This window comes from Castanea sativa, chromosome 10 (assembly GCF_040712315.1).
Source record: "Castanea sativa cultivar Marrone di Chiusa Pesio chromosome 10, ASM4071231v1".
Lineage (NCBI taxonomy): Eukaryota > Viridiplantae > Streptophyta > Magnoliopsida > Fagales > Fagaceae > Castanea > Castanea sativa.
Genome location: NC_134022.1, coordinates 18,339,172 through 18,361,330, shown reverse-complemented (window position 1 = coordinate 18,361,330; position 22,159 = coordinate 18,339,172). Strand labels below are relative to the sequence as shown.

Sequence of the window (22,159 nt, the reverse complement as noted above, 5' to 3'; positions counted from 1 at the left end):
GGTCCGGGTACAAATTGTGCACCTACAATAATAATAATAATAATAATAATAATAATTATTATTATTATTATTATTATTATTATTATTATTATTATGTTCTACCAAAATAATAAAAGTACAAGAATTTTTTTTATTTTAAATTTGTTCCCAAATTAAAAATTGATTTACACACATTATGAACGGTATGCAATAAACACTCCGCCTAAGTACACTATCCCATTGAAGGGACCCTTTTTTCTTTTTGATATACTGAAGGGACCTATTTATTAAAGCTATCTGAAAGGGTCCAAAAATGTGGATTCCTGAGTGAACGAGGGAGAATGAAAGATCGATAATTTTTTGGAAGAAACTTCTTGTTTCTACATTCATCTAAGCAGAACACTATTAGCTTCTCTTTGTGTTGATAACCTAGTGTGAATGAAGAGACAATTCTGTCACATACATAGAGCACTGCTTTAATGCTAATGGCATATAACTTCCCCTCATAAAAGATGATGTCTTCGAACAATACAATCTCATCATCTTCTGTAACATCATCACTAAACACACAATCGTATTTATTAGCATCATCCTCCTCATCATCACTGCTGTCACTATCTCTGAGGTCTGAGCATCTCCATCTATTATTCCCTCTTGATCATCCCCTTCAAATATATTCTTTCTTCCCACATATAAGGTTGGTTCTTCAATAGCTCCATCTTCATGATCGCTACTATTGTAGTCTTCACCTTCACTATTATCATCGTAGTCTTCATCGTCACTATTATCATCATCCTCATCGCTACTATTGTAGTCTTCATCGTCAACTTCATTATCACCTCTAAAAATATTTATACCTCCAACATCAAGGAAATAATCTTCTTGTCCTTGACCATCAAAAGCACCTTCACCAGCTTTACAAACTAGATAGTAACTCCATTTTTTGTGGTAATTAAGTCAGCTTAAGGCTAAAAGAGATTCTTTTTCAAGCTAGGATGCCATGACTAATCAACCAATCTTGGGGTAAATAGGCTCTTCTTCTATTTATTTACGTTAAAGACGAGACACAAGAATTTTACTGTGAATATTCATCAAAATAAGAATTTTACTGTAAATATATAATATATTATATGATTGATCCGGATCCTAAAAACAACAATGCTTTTGAATAAGCATGAGTAATCAAATGAAATAAAGTGGAACAATAAGATTATCAGACCCAATACCTAGAGCTCTCTTAATATCTTTTTGCCTGTACAAGCAATTGCCACAACTATACGGTTACCAGCAGCTATGTTTTCTGGAGTAGGTTCTGAAGAGAATATTTGTATAGATGAGTTTCAGGATTTAATTGATTAAATTGGGAAAATGGTCAGCGTCGAGGCAATGGAATCCGAACACCAGAAAAAGGTATATAAGATAATATGTATATAAAATGATATAGCAAATAGTAATAAAGGTATGTAAAACAATATAGTAAATAGGAAGAATATAACGATAAAGATAGGAGGAATATATACGCATATAAAAACAACATAGTAAATAGTAATAATAATTATAATGATATAGAAACAAAATAGCAAATAGAAACAATATGACTATAGAAACAATAATACCACTACGGTAACCCTACAAGTTAGTATTCTTCTTCCGCTCTAGAAAGTGAGGATACAAAAGTAAGCTCCTCAACCTTGCTAATCCATTTTCCTCTTCATCATGATGTGTACATATTTACAATAATAAATATCTGATACAAAAGACCTTAAACCTTTTCCAAACCTTAGGGCTCAGGCATCTTCCTTTCCTTTAAAACTACTACAAGGGTTGGCTTTTCAAAAATTGGATTAATGAATTACAACACAAAACAAAAAAGGGCAGTACACAAAGATCAAGAAATACGCTTGTTTTTTTGGACTTTCCTACAACTTTGACAATTTCCTGTCAAAATAATCTGACAGGCGCTTCAACCTAACCTGCTCAGAATTTGGGAAGTAAGACTCGGCATTGGACAGCATCACTCTTATATCATGTTTCACAGCTTCCAAGCTCCGATAGTAGTCATTCTTTAACCTCGAGCAAATGAGTTCGGGGTACAACGGAACTGGAAACCTGCACAAATTCAACAAAGCCAAGGATCACAAATTGTTCACATTCAAGTTTCTCTCAACAATGAATCAAAAATCAAAGAATATCCCCACAACCATGCCCGCTACAAACAGAAAAAAAAAAAAATATATATATATATATATATATATATATATATATATATATATATATATATATATATATATATATATATATATATTCTACACAGGCTATATGGTAGACTATGTTGATGAGCAAGGGAAAACATGAAGCCATTTGTCTAATTACAAAAGAATGGTGGGATGGGCATTTAGTGCTTATGCATATAATAAAGTAATAAATCACAGTTGTGTTCAAGAGGCAATACATTAGCAATTAACGATCGGCAGTTAAGTAAATAGACCAAAATGAAGAGTGAGGAACAATATCTAACACTTCTCTACCTGTTACAGAATTCTGACTTCAGAGCAGCTTGATTCAATTTTGCAATTCCGTAAGAGTCCTGCAAGATTCACAATTGAGCCTTGAGACTAACAGAATCATCTGTGGTTGTCTCCCTTAATCATAGTTTAAGCTTTACATGCCAATTTTCTACCAAATCAAACACAGAGCAGGATAAGAAGTTTAAGACAAAATTACCTTATTTCCTGCCTGCTCCAATTTAGCAAAATAATACAGGAGCTTATCTCTTATGTTGTCATCAATATGGGGGTGCTCCCATGAATTGTCAGGATCGTGCAGTTCCCATGGACAGTGTAGATGGTTACCTCCAGAATCACTCCTGTAGCAAACAGCATGTCTTTCCCAAGGACTGTCAGGAAACTCTTCAGATTTGGCCTTCGAAAAAGTAATTCGACCTTCCCACCATTTACCACCTTCCCCATTTGGATTTCTCCACCAAACTAGGCATTTGTCCCTATGAGTCCAATTCCTCCCAATAGCAGCATCATACCGCGTTTTCTCAACAACAAAATCAGGGAAATCAATCAGTTCAGGAAGAACCAATTTGAATGTTTTATCAAACCCAACAGAAGAGCGATCAACAAATCTAAGTTTGATTTTACAGCAGCTTTCCCCAGAACCTGGTTGTGAGCCATAATCAAGGGCTTCAACCCTGCAAATTTCCACAGCACTCAAATTTCTATTTCTTGATCTCAAATTACCTACTTCCCGTGGGTCACTTGATTCTAGAAACTCTTCATGGCCCTGACAAACGAAGTCAAAATATAACTGTAAGCAGCAATTACGGAAAGCTGGACTCAGCCAAATTATAGAGGACCACCATCTATCAATTAAGAATAATGAGGCATTACCTGTCTCAAATATACAACTTCATCGCCTAGCTGAGGAATATAACGGTAGCCCTCCTCATGTTCTGACAACATAAGCCACGATAATTTCCTGACAGAATAATTTGGTTTTCTTCGAGTGGAAAAACTTGGTTCATTATCATTATATCCACCACGTTGATATCTTGTAGATCTAGATCTTTGAAGAAGTTGGCCAGAAAATTCCAAGGAGAGGTTTTCTGCATTTCTAGATGTGCCCTCTGATGTGTGGCCCCTTCGCACCTTAAAGTTACGGTTCACAGCATTTGGCTCCCGGGAAGTTGCTTTCATCTTCATGGATCTTGTTCTACGTATTGCATCAGTAGAAGTTTCAATGACATCAGTTTCCAAATCATGATGGTCATTAACAGCTGTATTTTCATCTCCATAAGCAGCATCAGACATCGTAATGTCTGAATATGAATGCCGTAATCTACCAGTAGCTTCAACCTGTTCTGGTACTTTCAAAACTAGATTGGGATCCCTGTACAGTTGACTTTCTGGTTTTAAAACACCTCTAGCACTTGACTGGTCTTCCACAGCACTAACAAATTTCAGTTTGGAAGGAGTTTTGGGATCCATCACTATCCTTTTCTTTGTCTTAATTATTAACTTTGTTGACCTAAGGGGAGCATCTTCTTTTGGTTCGTCTGTGTTGAAATTTCCATTAAATGAGGCCGCAGAAGCATCAGCTTTTGGTTGGCGATCACCTGGAAGTAATGACTCAAATAATGACTCAGATATGAGTGCACCATCAGGATAAGCATGATCTTTATTTCTCGCAGCGCCCAGATTCTGTGAACCGCTTCCAAACCGTTTCTCATCCCTGCAAGAGAACATAATTCCATAATTTTCAATTAAGTTACTAGCTGAAAACTTTACAGATGTGTTCTCAGGCTTAACATACCCATTAACTTCAGTATTGTTTTCCTTTTGGACATCAAAATTTGCATTCAGTTCAGTGGATGCATCTCTGGGCATGACATCTCCCCACCTCTTCGTATTCTCCTCATCACCTGTGTATGCCTCCAAATGATCTTCAGCCTTTCCATGTTGCACTCTATCCATGCAATCATTTCTGGTCTGGGAAAGCTCCACATCAATTATATCAGTGAAAGATGACATTGGATCTATGGAGCTTTGATCTGTCCTGTCTTCTTGAGTGGCTTCTTGAGATCTAGAGAATGGATTAACCAAACCAGCATCATTGTCACATTTTAATCTTGTGTCTTCTGGAGACACATGCTTCTTAGAATCACGAAGTGAAAACTTTAGGACCAATCTTCGCTTGTTTCCAACAATTGATTGAGATTCAGAAGATGCTGGAAGCTTGGCTACATCAGTTAACTCATCCAATGATGAATGTTCCTCTTTAGTACATTTCTGTTGCATATTCTGCAAGTTTGCATCAGACTCATTGCTTTGGATGTCTGAATCCTGGAGCACTAACTCACTATCTGATGAATCATTTTCTGACTCATTTTCATCTTCTTCATCTGATGATGTTCCAGTGATTTGAGAAAACATATTCAGGGCATTGAGTGCAGCAACTCGCTGGGGTCTCATAATCTTAGCTTTAGAAGACTTCCTCTTTGAAACTTTCCGACTACTTCTTGATTTCTTCATTCTGTTACTCCCTGATATAGTGCCATGACACTCATCCAAATTCCTTTTCTTGACTCGCCTCCCAGAAGAAGTCATTAACTCAACCTGAAAAAAAGTAGGACTCTGTTCATGTAAGCACAACAAGAATATAAACAGTGTAGTTGAAGGTACCACTTACTTCAGCTTTGTGTTTTTTCCTTCTTGATCTGCGAAGGCTATCTTTATGACTGTGTTCAACCTCACTGTCTTCTGCACTGCACTCTGGATCACTAGAAGAGCTGGCACTTATACTTCCATGCTCACCTTCGCTGGAATTTTCCTCAGCAACATTGTACTCTGAATCAGTATCATCACTTATGACTTCATTTTCTGGTTCCCAGTACATGGCATCTATAAACTCTGGTAGTGGCTCAATTATTCTCTCCAAATCTACCAAGGGCAGCATATGATCATCCTGAGCAGGACCGAAATCTAGACCAACAGCATATTTTATTGATGAAGGCTGCCACTCAATGCCCAATGCACCAAGTCTGCGTTTCTGAAACATACTCTGATATGGTTCTGGATATGGCATCATACCTGGCATTACCCATTAATCTATGAAATGAGAAGATATGCTTTTCAGAAAGATAATGTTAAAGCAAAATGCACAGATAGGAGCCATAAACATACTTGAATCACAAAGAGGATCTTGAGCATTCCTGCGATGTGGAGGAAGCTGTGTCTCCTGCATCAAATGTAATGAGATAATCACACAAAAAAATATGGTCCATTAAATATCTTCGAAAATTTATTAGTCTTGCACTAATGGCACTTCAAGATCCTATATTTCTGAAATTTAATTACACTGCCAGTTTCCCAACAAAAAAAAAAAAAAAAACTGCCATATATCTGTACAAACAGGACAAAAATATTGAGAAGGAAAATGCTTGAGATCAGATAGGATTCCCAACTATCAAAATTTGATGTCTAACGTTGCACACAATGAAGGTAAGATATGCATGGAATATCAGTTCAATTTTTCCTTGAGTATGGAACGAAAATCAATTCACCACATAAGAATGCAATAATAAGTGGTCACTGACCTGATCAAGAACATTTCCCGAAGAATCACGAATAAGGGGGCGATAGTCCCCAAGGAAAAACTGTCAGAAAATATACACAAACAATTGTCATTAAGCAATTGCATGTTACCTATTACAAAAGAGGGTGGGAGGGGTGAGTATGAAGTGAAATTTTCTGGTACCTGGTCCAATTTGGCATCTTTTTGGGACTCGCCTTGACCTGTGTTTAGCAAATATATTTGGCCAACGTCATCTGAAAGTACAATTGATGTCCCATCCCTATGTAATATAAAATATCTCATAACAAAGATCTTGCCAGATTACGTACTGGGAGAGATACAGAATCATCACCCAAATTTTAACAAAACATTTTAATATAAAAAATGCAGCTAACAAGAATTTTACAATCATTGAATTGATTATTAATGAAGATAGTTACAACTAGGTAGTGCTGGAAGACATCAAACTAACTAGCACAAACAGCTATACATATATACGAGTGAGAGATTGAGACTGATGAGAAATGGGTCATATAATTCAAATAGATCAACATTGTCAAACCAACCAAAATAATATAGCCAACATTAAATACTAGTATATTCTACAGCTCACTTACGGGGAAAACTTCCCATCAACCAACTTAAAACGTCCAATTTCATATGTCCATATGGGTGTGCCCTCCCAAATCTGGAAACACAATATACCAACAAACAATAAGCACTTCGAGAACAATAAATCAGCATCAAGATTAAAAACCAGGAAACTTACATCCCACACAATAGTTCGTCCATCATACCCAGCACTCATAGCTATCCGGGGATTGAAAGGATGAACATCCAAAACATATGACTACCAAGAATCCAAAAATTAAACAGTAAGCCACAAAAGCAAATTAACAATAATTTAAATTTAGATGAAAAACTATTAGATGTAGCAGATAAGACTTCAGATCAAGAGACCAGGACGACTAGCACAAACCATATCAGAAGGTAAGTATTAAACTTTCAGCATCAAGCTAGATGAGAAAACGTTTATAGCAGACTTAACATTAGAAGAGAATATTGACTTTAAGTGTATGATTTTTGTTATGAGTACAAAACTAGGGGCAAAAGAGTAAACTGTATGTAGACCTATATATATCAATAATATGTTATCTGTTAGGGTGAGTTGAATAACCCGATATATATGTTTTCTCCAAAACTTGGTATCAGAGCAAGGTTAGCCACTCTCTGCCATTAACCCCACAACCACCACCCATCCACTTTCTGCTGTCGGTAACCACCAACCAGATCTAGTCTTCTTTCTCTGACGACCTACTTGCACAATTTTTCGCCACCAGCCGTAGCTCTGACTTCCTGCCATCAGTGGAATTTCAACCTTGGGTACTGATTCGTCTTTATTTTCTACTTGTTGGCCTCTCTATATGTTCTTTGTTGGGTAGCCTTGGGTTGGTTTACAGTACTCAGTTTAAATATTTCGTATTGCTCTGGAATTGTTTGTGGCTGTGGTGACAGAGGAATGTTGATTCAAATTTTGTTTTAGTCTAATATGTTTTGATCTTCTGTTTGGGTAATCTTTGCTGGCACTTTATTTGTGGTTTGATCCATACCCAGTGCTGGTTTGATGTTGTTTGTGTTTCCAAGGAGATATTTGTTGGATTTGTTGGAGAGGCTGCGGTGAATGGCCTTTGGACCTGCTGATTATTGGAATACTTAGGTGTTGAATTTGTTATTTTTTTGGTTCTAGTTAATTGGCTTCGGGTCCACTAGTTTCTTCTTTATTGTGAATGTGTTGATCAGATGGTTGCTATGGAGACCAAAAGTGGTGTTCAGCCTACTAATTATTTCTTGTGTCCTGATATGTTATCCATTACTTCCATTTGTCTTAATGGAAGTAATTATGCTCAGTGGGCCTAGACAGTTGAAGTGTTTCTTCTTGGTAGAAAGAAGTTTGATTATGTGATTAGTGAACCCCCAGTATCTATAGACTCTAAATATGCTGATTGGAGAGCTGAAGATGCACAAGTTAGGAGTTCTTGTGGAATAGCATGGAGTCTAAGATCAGTTGTAGTTTGGTTTTTCTTACCAACTGCTAAACTTTTTTTTTTTTTTTTGAAAGCTACCAATTGCTAAACTTGTTTGGGAACAAGCCAAGGAGCTTTACTTTGGTGTTAACAATTTGGAGTGAATTTATGATCTTCATCAAAATTATTTCTCCTTGAGTTTGAGTGATTTGTCTTTGGAAGACTACTATAACAAGTTTAAGGGTGTATGTGAAGAACTCAATATTTATCAGCCCATCTCCTCTGATGTTAAAACTATGAAGAAACAACGAGATTCTATGCATGTTGCTTGCTTCCTCTCTAGATTGCATAAAAGTTTGAATCCGGTAAAATCACAAATTTTAGCTAGTCTAGTCTCTTCCTCCAGTACTGATGTATTACCTTCTGGTGATAAATCTGCCTTTACCACTTATACGGGGAGTAATAGAGGTGGTCGTGGAGGTTGAGGTTGTGGGGGCTGAGGCCGTGGAGGTCGTGACCAAGGGGGCCAAGGTAGCGAACAAGGGGGTCGTGGTAGAGGATGTGGTCTTCATAGGTGCACTTATTGTCATGGTGAGAATCATACAGTAGAATTTAGTTGGGAGTTGTATGGTAAACCACCCTCGGCTCACCAAGCTAGTTTTCAAGTTGAAGTACCGCCTTCACAGTCACTTCCACCAACATCCAGAGTAGTCTCTATTCCTAAGAAAGAGTACAATCGCCTCTTCTCTCTGCATTCCAACTTTGTTGGGTCTGATTCTACTGCTACTTTGGCTCAACAAGGTACTTCCGCTGCTTGTCTTGCCACTCAGGACCCTTGGGTCATTGACTCAAGTGCTACTAATCATATGACAAGTACCTCAGGTTTACTCTTTGACCTTTGAGCAATCTAGTATTCCTCCCAATGTTACATTGGCAGATGGCTCAACAACTACAGTTTCTGGTTTGGGCATTGCCAATCTTAGTCCTAATATCTCTCTCTTCTGTCTTATATATTCCTAATTTTCCTTTTAATCTTTTGTCAATTAGTAAGCTTACTAAGATTTTGAATTGTGCTGCCAATTTTTTATCCACTCATTGTATCTTTTAGGATCTCAAGATGGGGAAGATTATTGGTGGAGGGCATGAAGCCAACGGACTTTATTACCTAGATTGATGTGTTCCTGTTTAGTGGCTTCTCATTTGTCTATCTCGCCTCTTCAGCATTATTGTTGCCTTGGTCATCCATCTCTCCAGAATTTGAAGTCATTAGTTCCATCGTTTTGTCAAATTGAGTCTTTACAATGTGAAGCATTTCTCGCCTCCAACAGAGACTTCTTCCCCGCCTAGTGATCCGCTCCTGATCCTGCCTCTCTTCCAGTTATTTTGCGCAAAGGTAAGCGTTCTTATACCTCTCACCCTATCTCTCAGTTTGTCTCTTATGGTCACTTGTCTTCATCTCTTCATACCTTAACCACATCCTTGAATTCTACTGTTGTTCCTAAGTCTGTCCAGAAGGCTATGTCCATCTCTGGTTGGAAATTTGCTATGGAGGCAGAAATGTTTGCCCTGTCTGAAAATGCTGCTTGGTCTTTAGTTACTCGTCCTCCAGGGAAAACTATTGTTGGTTGTTGTTGGGTGTATACTATGAAGTATTTGTCTGATAGTTCTATTGAGCGTTTGAAAGCTAGCTTGGTTGCCAAAGGGTATACCCAAACATATGGTGTTGACTATGCCGAGACATTCTCACCTATTGCTAAAATTTCTTCTATCCGGATTTTGATCCCCTTGGCTGCTAATTTGGGCTGGCCATTATTTCAATTAGATGTTAAAAACGCCTTCTTGAATGGCGATTTGAAGGAAGAGGTGTATATGGAACAACCTCCTGGGTTTGTTGTTGAGGGGGGGGGGGGGTTTGGAAAAGCGTGTAGGTTGCATAGGGCCATCTATGGTCTTAAACAATCTCCCAGAGCTTGGTTTGGTGAATTCAGTGAAGTAGTGTTAAAGTTTGGATTGCGACATTGCCACTCTAATCACTCTGTGTTTTCTCATACCTCTGATAGAGAAAAGATTTTGTTGATAGTATATGTTGATGATATTATAATCACTGGTGATGACAAGCAGGGTATTGATGATTTGAAAAGATACGTTCAAAACTCCTTTCGAACTAAGGATCTAGATAAACTTTGTTATTTCTGGGTATTAAGGTAGCATAATCTAAAGAAGGCATCAGTTTATCACAAAGGAAGTATGTGTTGGATATTTTAGAAGAAACTAGCTTGTTAGGATCTAAACCAGTGGAGACTCCTATGGATCCTAATGTCAAATTTTATGAAGATCAGGGGGAGCTATTATCTAATCCTGAGAGATATCGTCGTCTGGTTGGTAAATTAAATTATCTCACAATTACTCACCCAGATATATCATTTGCAATTAGTGTTTTAAGCCAATATATGAAAGATCCTCGCCTTCCACATTGGGAGGTAGTTATTCAGATTGTGAGGAAACTTGATTACTTGGTCTTTTGTATAAAAGCTAATGGTCACCTACAAGTAGAAGCCTATATCGATGCAGATTGGGCTAGATCACTGTCAGATAGAAAATACACTACTGGGTATTGCACTTTTCTGGGAGGAAACTTAATTACTTGGAGAAGTAAGAAACAAACAATTGTTGCCAGGTCTAGTGCAGAGGCTGAGTATAGAGCCATGACACACACATCATGTGATCTTATGTGGATTAAGCATTTACTTGAGGAATTAAGATTTGTTGTGAAGTTGCCTATGACTATGCATTATGATAATCAAGCAGCAATTTACATTGCCTCCAATCCTGTGTTCCATGAGCGAACCAAGCATATTGAAGTAGATTGTCATATTACTCGGGAGAAAGTAGAAGATGGTGAAATTGTTACTCCATATGTTTCTACAAGTCCACATTGTTGATATGTTTACCAAAGCTTTATGTAAGACTCATTTGGGTTTATTATGTAACAAGCTAGGATTGTATGATATATACTCTCCAGCTTGAGGGGGAGTGGTTATGAGCATAAAACTAGGGGCAAAAGAGTAAATTGTACGTAGACCTATATACATCAATAATATGTTATATGTTAGGGTGAATTGAATAACCCGATATATATGTATTCTCCAAAACAATTTTGATTAAATGTCTTTTTCTGCTGGAGGGAGGTGTGTGTGTGTGTGTGTGTGTGTGTGTGTGTGGGGGGGGGGGGCGGCTTGATAAAGATGAATTTTTCATAGGGTTAAAAGTAAGAAATACCCTCCAAAATTGGTTCGTATATCTAAAAGAGCTGTGTATATAATCGATATCATGTTTATCAAAATCTACCTATGGCAGGTTCAAAAAAATTAATGCACCACTTACAGATTCAGTGTGACCCGTCAAAGAGTGAACTAAGCTACCATCAACAGCATTCCAAACACATATTCTGCAATCTGCATGGTTAAGTACCAAAGACAAGTCATAACCCAAAATAGGTTATAAAAACTGATTCTGTCTAATTAAAAAATTTGCAAATCCTTGATAGACTATCCAGAAGAAAGCAAGAATGGGCATACTTATCAATTAAAAAATTAAGCAAGAAAGGGCAAATAGCCCATCAAAAAACAAGATGAATAACTGGGGATCCAACCCACACCCCACAACAGCCAACAAGGGGGAAAAATAAATGAATTGCTGAGTACTTGTCAAGATAAAGAAGATTTAATAAGATGTCTAACAGGCAATCTAAAATTCTTAGTACAAAATGCTGGGTTGCTTAATTTTAGGATGCACAAAAACTGAATGAGGCTAAAAAAATTTATGAAATGGTAGAATAGAAATATTTTAACTAAAAGATGCCATGGGTGGAACCAGTTAGAAACAAGAGAAAGTACAAAGTAACTACAATCATTCAGTTGTGCAAGGGAGGCCAACAAATGCAGTATCAAAAGAGAGCGATCTGCTTCAATTGAAGCTGCTATGAGGATAACAGAGAAGCTGATCCTTGATAGGAATATCAGTTTGTATCGTATAGTGTCAACGAATGAGATGAGTTCATTAAAAATTCAAAGACGAAAAAATGGCAACAACAAAAAAAAAAGCACTCATTCCCCTTCTATATCTTGCGTGCATAGTATTTTTGCCCTGGTGGATCTCTCTCTCATTTACTAAAAGTCTGCACAACAATGGTTGACCAAACAAGAAGAGACATGATGGCTTACAATAAGAGGTGATGATAAAGCCTGATGGCAAATGACAGCCCCTGAAATTATCTACATGTTTTGGATTTAAGGCTTCATTGAGGTAAGATCCAGGACAGGTACACACAAGAGGATCTTATCTTTTTTTTTTTTTTGATAAGTGATCTTATCTTTTTTTTCTTTCCAGTAAAGTACCACTTCACTATATTTACTTTACCCATGATAAAATTAAAAAATTGTACTGTACCCATGATAGCTGCAAGAACAAAGCGGTTATCCAGACTCCATACAATCATATTAACACCACGGGGGGTTGGAAGAAATCTCTGGCGTGGGCCTCCTCGAGGAGGTTGTGGAGGCAGTGGAGGAGGTGGAACTTTTAGATGATATGCCCGTGTCCAACGTCCAACTTTTCCCTATAATGATGATATAGAGAGGGAATCAAATTCCGCATGCTACATATTTTTATAGTTTATTACATCAAATTAAACAATATTAAAAACAAATAAATAAATAAATAAAGGTGCAGAAAACCCTGGAAGAAAAAATTTTCAAGGAAGTTGAACAGCACCAAAACTTTGGAAACTATAATGGTTAAGATAGGCTCACATGGGATCTACGTGGTCTTGGAACCCAAATAATTGCACTGCCGTCACGAGAACAGGTAACTATGTTGTCATGACAAAACCTGAGAACATCACAATTCAAGGAAGTGGTGCTAAGTAAATTTAACAGCAAGAGCAGGTGTGTGAAAAAGCTCATCACAATATATGTTAATGGATAACATTAGATTACTTAAATTTTGAAAGGAAATAAAATCCAAGGGACAATATTGGGCTACTTAAATTTTGAAAGGGAAATAAGATTAAAAAATGAAGGTATATTCACAGACCAGGAATTTTTGAACTTTGGAATATTCTCCTCCTTCAAAGAGTCGGCCATTGAAGATTTTGAGGCAACGGCACAACCACTGCATAAAGTAAGCAGCACAGATAATATGAAACATTGTAAAAATCAAATGTAAGGTCAGTCACTAACTGGGGTAGACTAACCTGAATTGCACATAATTGACATCATTCTCATGGCCAGACAACACATCCAACTCAGGTACTGGTTGATCCAGGTCCTCTTGGGTACATTTAAAAGCACTCCAAACCTGCAAGTACATGGTTCTTGATGAACAAATCCAACAAGATATCTAACCAAAGTAACCAATACAAGTAAGCTAAATTTTGGTAGACGAATCATATGAACTTAATTGAAGGGTGTATGTTTGAACGCACCCTTGCAAAAGTGTCAGAGCTACCAGTAACAAAAACAGTTCCATTGGCATTGTAAGCACAACAAAGTATCTGATGGCTCTGTGGACCATTACTTGAGGAGGGTCCATTGCTCGACAGACCATTGCTCTTCCCTGCAGTAAACTTCACAGTTCCTATGTAAGTGCATATCAAGGGAATATTAGTTAACTAATAAGCAACAATGTAGAAGCAATCATCTAACCATTTAAAATGTCTGAAGGTTTCGGCATGTATACTCGTGGCTTGAGGTTGGAATACCGAGCATCCCAGATTCGACAAGTCCCATCATCCGATGACCTACAAATTTTTATTATTATTTTTACACGTAAAAATTTTATTGAAAAGGAAAATGTGCTGACACACAGGATGTGTGCAGTCCCATTTTAAAGAAACCTACAAATGTTGTAAGCACAGATAAGATAACAAAAGAAAAGAATTCCAATAAATCACTGTTAAAGCCAAAGAGCTTGATAAGTGTCAGGAGGTGCATAGAATGAACAAAATATGAAAATACTTGAAACTAGGAAACAGAACTGATCAGTATTTTTAGTTCACAAATAATCACAGCAGATCAACTGCACAACTAAAGGGAAGCAACAGGGAGTGATAACTCTGAAGATGGGGCTCACGATAAAAGCTGGTATATGGCACTTGGCCTGGGACTAAATACAATAGCAGTAACAGCTCCAGTATGCCCCCTCAAAACTGAAATCGGCATTCCATCTGGCAAACGCCACTGAATAGACCAGAAAGAGCTAATCAAATGTCCAGGAATTTGAAAGGAACATACTAAAATGTTAGGTAGGATATACTTACAACTCGAATAACAAAGTCATTTGAAGCAGATGCCACTAAAGCGTTGTTTGAACTTACAGCCAAGTCAGTAATGTCACCCTTTAATCATATAATGAGCAGACAAAATTAAAAAAATACAAAAAAATAGTAGAGAAGGCTTTATTATCAAATTATAAGCTCCACTTATTATATGGACAATCATAACTCACTTCATGTCCACGACAGCTAGCCAAGCAAAATGCTGTATCCATTGACCAAATCTTGACAAGACGATCATCAGAACCAGTGATTACATATCGTCCTGACCTATCAAAAATGGCTACAAGATAGAAGTAAAGTTGTTCAAAATAATTCTGTCACCACTAAATGTTGTACTAAAGTTGGCACTATGACAATAAGAATCACAGATTCATATTGCAGAAAATGTTATGTTGGACAATAGATACGTTACATAATACATACATGCACGTATTACCAAAAGTTTCTGGGGTTGCTGAACAAATAGCAGCAGAGTAGTAATAAAATGCATATGTTTCGTACATCAATCTCAGCAAAATTTCCAAAGAAACAATGCAAATATTTTGTTGGATAGGTTTTTTTTTCCCCAGGGAGGGGATATATTGCAATCATTAAAATCAAGAACAGAAATAGTAAAATCACAAATGCTTGGAAATACTCAACATCATCAGTGACCCAGTTAACGTATCATTTTTCCAGAGATTTTTTTTTTTTTTTTTAAATTTTCCTGCTGACATGTTGTAACTTGATCTCATAGAATGGGATAACCATACCACAATAGACAGCATTACGATGCCCCCTTAGCTTCATCTTATTTTGCATCCTTTGCACCAGGGTTGATGGTTTAGCAATTGCATAACATGCAGAGCGAATAGATGGAGCACGATGATGCTTGGTGAATCCTCCTCCAATTTCCCTTAAACTTAGCCCACGAACTTCATCAGCCTGCATGTGTGGCCATCGTAGGTAAGCTTGCAAAGGCTTAACTTGCTTGGTTTCCATATTCCTACCACCTGCAAAAGCCAGAAAGGAAAGTTAGAATAAGTAAACAGATAATGAAATCTTTTGTATACAGATAATGTAATGTATGGTATAGTGAATATAAGTTTCTATGCTTCCTTAGACAGGATCAAAAAGACCTAAAATAATTTTACAAGATCACAACATCCTACTTTCAAATTTTCCTTCAATCAAGTTAAACCACCTTGCAATAAATTGACTTATGCCACTTTTATTCTTCTTTATTTTCTATTGGTAAGTTACGAACTTACTCAGTGGGTCTTCAGCCCACAACCTCACCCTTCACCTTACTCATAGGCGCCATTTGAGCTGGTGCTCATTGGCACTCCTACTCATCAAATGAATCAATGCCAATTGAAACAGAAATCCCAAACAAAAAGAAGAGGAAACCAAATTTAGTGGGAAACATGAATAAAGGTGCGAACGAGGAATCAGTCAATACTTTAAAGTAGGCTTTATGACCAATTCAGCAAAGTTTTCTTTTTGGGGTATATCAGTTCAGCAAGGATAGCGAGGTGGGAAGAAAAAAACAGTTATGCTCGTAGTGGTGAACAAGAAATTTATCCAAAGCCCTTTGCAGAGACAGGCTTCAACGAAATAAATTCCAGTAAAGACATGAAGAGGCCAAAATTTTAAATCCATGAACAGCTTATATAAAGAAAAGGGTGCAAACAAGATAAGCCCAAAATCTGCTCTTACACACGCATACTACAACAGTGTGGCTTTAGGTTTATGATACTTGGATTCAGTTGGGTAAGGAAAAGCAACTTCAAAGTGGCAAAGGGTGATGATGGACTTTGAAGATGCTACCTAAAAAGTTCAAGAATGTGATGTCAAAGTAAATCCACTTCTGGCTTGTTATTTCAGAAACAAGTTGCACAAGTTGTTGTGCATTAATTAGATGTCTTCGTAATTTTCTTTATTTAAGGAAAATTTGATAGAATAAAAGCATAATACTAGAAATTTGGAGTTTATAATGGACATTCAACACAGGATAGTACAACGTCTTGTGAAGACAGGTCATAATGTCAATCAAAAAAGGAAACTTTATGTGGCAAGGAGTTGACAAATATAGGTGTTATGCTGCAGTAATCATCAAGGCCTTTAATAATTATTATAATTCTTTAGTGAGAACAACTCAGCTCAACGAAACAAAATTAATAGAAACAAAACCATATGTAGCCTAAATTTTCATGTAAAAATTCACGTTGTCCATGGTTTTAAAGTTCTGACAATTATTTGGTGTGGGGGGGGTGGGGGGAGACAATCAATGAGAGCAACCAAATTACTATATTATATCACATACAATCCAGAAGCGAAAAGGAACCAGTTCCCAGTAATGTAGGAACATCAGCTGCATTGGGAGTGTTTCCTCCAACCTTGCCAAGCAAAGGAGGGGCCGCACTCACTATTAGTTGCTTCAGAAGCTTTACCAAGTGATCCTTCTCAATGTGAGGATACCTAGAGGTTTACAAAAATGGCAAATACATTAAACCCTATACAGCATATGGAAGTAATATGAGAGATGCATCAGAAAAATTAATTAAAAAGCTAATATATAAAAAGCAAGAATAAATTAGTGCAGCCAAAGAAACCTTGAACAGAATAGACACAGATAGGCAGATACTGGGATTCAATCCAGATTCATGAGGGTTACGGAGGTTGTGAAAACAGACAAATATGACCAAAAAGGCAAAACTGCCTGGCAGAGCTCTAAAATACATGGATATGCCCTCAAGTTTGGCATTAACAATATCCACATCCACTCTTTTTGGTATTCGTTCACTTACCAGCTCTTAAAAAGTTTGACTATCTAATATTCCATTTGTCTAGATTATAACTGAGTCAATTAGGAGATGAATTTTAAACACCCAATCCAATGACTATGTAGGAGGCAAATCCAATTCTGGAGGAAAAATATATTATGAAAAAAGAAAGCAAAAGCTATACAAGAAGTTATTCAAATGGGCAATGTTGACAACAACAACATGGCCAGGCAGTGTGATTTGGGGAAAAGAAACAAGGAAATGGAAAAAACAACTGATAGGTCAGTGTCATCTTCAGAAACAAAAAAAGAGAATTCCCATAATTTGCCCTTTATTCAATAGACTTCCATGGAGTAAACTAGGTTTTAAGTGAGGAATTTTCAAATTAGAACTTTCAATCAGCCTATAGTAATGATAATTACAGATGACTTGCAGTAGAACATATGGAACTCAATGGAAACAGGGACATAGGATATGAACTAGAAAATAAAAATGAAAAGTGAAAACAACCATAAGCAAAAATTTCCAATCCCTTGTTACTTTATTGTTAACATGAATAAATTTTGAATTTGAATAGGGTAGAACAATATAACAAGCATGTATACCTCTCCACTAGATTATGGTAGCTCAACGGAAAAGAGATGCCATCATCATTGCCATCCCCGCTGTGTGCACCACTTCTTGAAAACCAGGCATGATATCTTCTAGGTAGAAGTTGATATTCTAAAAGTTCATTGCAGAATTGCTCAAAAGTCCTCTGGCATGGACCAGAGGCCAGGAAATGCATAATCGAAAAGTAAATTTCTCTAAGGTCTATATCAACTCCAGACTCAACAGCCTGACCAGTAGCTCCGTGTTCTTTTTCAGGTTGAGCCTTCTCATGCACCTTATTTGAAAATTTCAAAGGCGCCATGGTAAGAGAAGGTGCACCAGTAGGAGATATGCACTCCCTAATATCCATATAATGAATTCAACCTGAAAAAACCCAAAAGTGCTGATTCAATACTATTTATCACTTTCAAGGATCTAAATGATATATGCAGACAAAACAAAAGAGCCTGAAATGTGCCAAATAGACCCCTTAAAAAAAGAGTGTGTGAGCAACCCCCCCCCCCCCCCCAAAAAAATCCCAACCGCAGTAAATATAATTCAAATGATATTTCAACTTCAACACATCGGTTTCCTTAATGCTATGTTTGGATGTTGGGAGAAGGAGGGGGGTAAAGTAGAGGGAGGGAGAGTAATTAAATTACCATGTTTGGATATTTTTTAAGGAAGGAGGGGGAGGAATTTGGAAGGGTTTGAACTACTTCTAACCCCTCATTTTTAATTTCCCCAAATTGGAGAGATTTTGAGGGAGAGTGGATCATAAAAATGCTTGACGAAATAAATTACCAAATTTTCCCTTATTATATTAACAAAATTACAAATGAAAAGACTAATTATTACCTTCCCCCTTACTTAATTTTAAAAACATCCAAACAAGGTGGAGGATAACCATTCCCCTCTACTCTCCTCTCTCTCAAAACTTCCAAACATAGCATAAATAATATTACCAAAATATCGTTATCATTAATAATAATACAAAAAGGTAATATTTAAAAGATAATCAAAGGTAGTTGAACTTTCATGGTTTATAAAGACTAAGTACCAGAAGGAGAAACATGAAGTGCTAGACAGCAAAAAAATCTCCACAATTTGTATACAGGAAGTCCATATGTATCAATATGGAATTGTCAAATGGATGTATTCATTGTGAGTTAGAATCAATGAAGATTTTATGGATGACATATATTCTATCAGAATTCTCTAGGAGGGAGAAAGTTAGTGTAGTTCCCCTTCAAAGAGTCATGGGTTTCAAGTCAAGAGTTTACGAGGCAAAGAGATCAGGGTTGATAATTCTTTTACATGGAGAAGTATATGGAGAGTCTTGAGTGCTACCAAGGGTAACTTTTTTATTTGGCTAGTCACTTGGGGGAAATTTACCAACAGATAATTTAAGAAAATGACTATAATAAATACAGGACTGATGTCACATGTTAAGTCAAATGGGGAGTCAGTGGATCATCTTTTTCTACATTGTATAATTGCTTGGGAATTGTGGACTCTTGCATTTTGTTTATTTCTAGAGAGTTTGGTTATGCTGAGATCAGCGATTAAGCTATTGGCACATTTGAAGGAGCATTCTAGCAAGTGGGGTATCCTTAAAATTTGGAATGCTATTTAATTAGGTTTAATGCAGAGAGAGGAATGCAGCTACGTTCAAGAGAAATGAGCTATTAGTATGAAGCTAAAATTTTTACTTTCAAGGCCCCTATATGATAGGATGTTAGCTGCCAATTCATATAATTCTATAAGCCTCATAAAGTTTTTGGATTGTTTAAACTTTAGATGCTAATTATTCTGCTTTCTGCTTTTTCTTTTTTTGGCTCTTCCATTGTATGTTTCCAGTATTCTAGGACGCGCCATAATCAAAAAGTCATTATTCAATATCTTTTACACGTATTAAATATAATCGGGAGGATGTGTCAAGACCTCTATCCCGATACCATGTTAAATAAACTGATTACTCTAATTCTACGCTGGTACTATTTATTTATAATAAGTACAGATTGTTAGCAATTAGTCTACTGATCTGTTTCATTATAAAGCTTTAATAGTTAAAGCAAACCATTTCTCATTTGTCAACCGTTAGCCTTTTCACTTACTAGCACTAGCCAAAGGTGACAATGATAAACCCTATGAAATAACTCTATTCCATAATCTAAGATCAAGAAATATGACATTCAGATATTTCCAATACCACAACCCATAATAAATGTACCAATTTTGTCACCAAGTAACTGCGGACTTCAATAGCTCCAGAATCTGTATAAATAGCAGGTTTTTATTTACCACAGTCAAACTCTTCAATAGTTTAAAGGCAATCCTTTTCCTCAAAATTTCCCTTCTCATTTTTCTTCATTCAATCAAAGCAAAATCATGGGTTTAGATTAAATTAGATGAATTAGTACATACACTACACGACCCACATAGAAATACAAACAAAGAAATGAATCCCACAAATTAATTATAACATTTTCCAGGGTATGTGACATGTGTATAAATCAAGACACTGTAAGTTATATAATAGCATCAACAACACAATCTGAAACAAAAAATCTCCATACTCCAAACACAAAACTTTCAACTATAAACACACACAAAAAAAAAAAAAAAAAAAACCCTATAAAACAAAAAACAAAACCATCGAAAACAAATTTGAAGAACCTGGTGGATTTGCTTCAACAAAGTGAAAGAGAAGCTGATTTTGCTACAACGGTAAAGCTAGCCGAATCCATAATGCAAAAAAAAAGCACCTATAAATACACATGTACAGGTAAATTTTGAAAGAAAGAAAGAAAAAAAAGCATAAAGATCTCAAATCAAAAGGTACACATGCAAAAGAACCTGAACAATCGGTTTTAAAAATTAAATAAAATAGTTCGATTCTGCGTCCAAACAAGACCTTATAGCACTTACCTTAAATGGAGAGTTCGGATAAGAACCAACGAACGAGGTTTTGATAATTTCGAGTTTTCACTTGATTGTTTGAAAAAGGAAACGCTCTTTCATTTTATAAAATTTTGGGGCTTCTTTGTTTTGGTTTTTTTTTTTTTTTGGGGGTGAACTTAGGAGAAAAATGGTGGTGTGGAAATTGGAGGGATTTAAATAATTTTCTTAGGCAGAAGATTAATTGAGAAAAATAAATAAATAAATTAGTTTTGATTAATGGGATTTTAAAAGGAATTAAAGTGTAAATGGTGGTATTTGGGATGAGATTATTAAAGAGTGAGAACTTTGGCTGCATTTATGTGAAATGACAATAACACCCTTGGACTAAGCAATGGTGGTCAAAATTTCATTTAGAAGAGTGAGGGTTATCTATGTCATTCCAAATGGTGTGGTTTTTTTCTTTATTTGTGATATTGCTCTAATTTTTGTGACCCACTGTTATGATTTCTTGTTGCCCTTTTTGGTACAGGTTATGAAACCAGAGCCCACTGTATTCATGTCCCACCAATCGATTTTTAAGGATTTGGATCAGGTGTTTCCAGGGGGAAAAAATGGATCAGCTATTACACCATGTAATTACGCTTAAATGTGTGACTAAAAAGTTAAAAATGTAAATAAAATAAAATGTAATAAAATATTTATATTAAAAAAAAAATTCTAAAGGCTTCTCAGCCTTTTGTAAGTGCCTAAGTGGTATTGCATGGTGCAATACTCCTAAATTGAACCGAATTTCAATCTTTATTTTTTTTTTTATAAATCAATTTAGTATAGTATGTTAATTTTTACTTTAAAAAAAAAGTGTATAAGTTGTTTGTTAATAGATTTGCATAGCATTGTCAGTGTAAAAACGAGAGAAAAAATTGAAAAAAAATTAAATTTTATGAACTTGGCAATAAAAGTAAAAATTAATGGACTAATTGAATTAGAACATCTAATAAATGGGTTTTTTTTTTTTTTTTTGAGAAGGGGAGTTTATTTATTTTGTAGGAAGAGTCTCAATTCTTAAGTATTTTAAATTAATATCAAGAGTCTTGCAAAACGCATATTCAGGAATAATGTATCTCATAAAACCTTTTCCTCACAATATGTGAGGTTGATTACGCCTGTTATGAGAGATATGTCTTATAAGAATGTTTAATAAGATAATTTTTCGTGTCCCACCCCCTACCTTAAAAAAAAAAATATTGAGCATTTTAAAAATATAAGTTATAAAAATTGGAGTCCTCCTCATCAAAAAAAAAAAAAAGAGAGTTCTCCTCCCAAAACATTTGAGTTAGTCCAATAATTCTCTTAAAAAAAATTTAAACCCTATAAGTTATGAGACATAACAAATTAAATCATGTAATTGTATAACTAATAAATTAAACCTTTAATTTTCTAAAAAAAAGTAATAAAACAAACCCTGTAATTAAAAAAAA

The 22,159-nt window shown here is 36.0% G+C and overlaps 1 protein-coding gene across 4 annotated transcripts; it reads right to left on the bottom strand.

Annotated features, from left to right (window-relative positions):
- Window positions 1-1,563: 1,563 nt before the first annotated feature.
- Window positions 1,564-20,982, bottom strand: LOC142611701 (uncharacterized). Of its 4 annotated transcripts, none has more exons than XM_075783806.1 (26): window positions 20,709-20,903; window positions 20,457-20,513; window positions 17,792-18,161; window positions 16,727-16,881; window positions 15,174-15,413; window positions 14,592-14,701; window positions 14,404-14,481; window positions 14,217-14,323; window positions 13,790-13,884; window positions 13,570-13,700; window positions 13,339-13,442; window positions 13,179-13,256; window positions 12,896-12,974; window positions 12,534-12,702; window positions 11,469-11,539; window positions 6,830-6,910; window positions 6,678-6,748; window positions 6,244-6,340; window positions 6,083-6,142; window positions 5,670-5,724; window positions 5,176-5,576; window positions 4,300-5,102; window positions 3,378-4,218; window positions 2,704-3,270; window positions 2,508-2,566; window positions 1,564-2,088 (listed from the first exon to the last, which is right to left on the bottom strand). In XM_075783806.1, the coding sequence occupies exons 3-26, from the start codon at window positions 18,145-18,147 to the stop codon at window positions 1,899-1,901; spliced, it is 4,998 nt and encodes a 1,665-aa protein (XP_075639921.1). In that variant the 5' UTR covers window positions 18,148-18,161; window positions 20,457-20,513; window positions 20,709-20,903; the 3' UTR covers window positions 1,564-1,898. The 4 variants fall into 4 exon arrangements, with proteins under 4 accessions (XP_075639921.1, XP_075639920.1, XP_075639922.1 ...); XM_075783805.1 differs by having other exon boundaries at window positions 20,457-20,545; window positions 20,709-20,868; XM_075783807.1 differs by lacking the exon at window positions 20,457-20,513 and having other exon boundaries at window positions 20,709-20,982.
- Window positions 20,983-22,159: the final 1,177 nt, after the last annotated feature.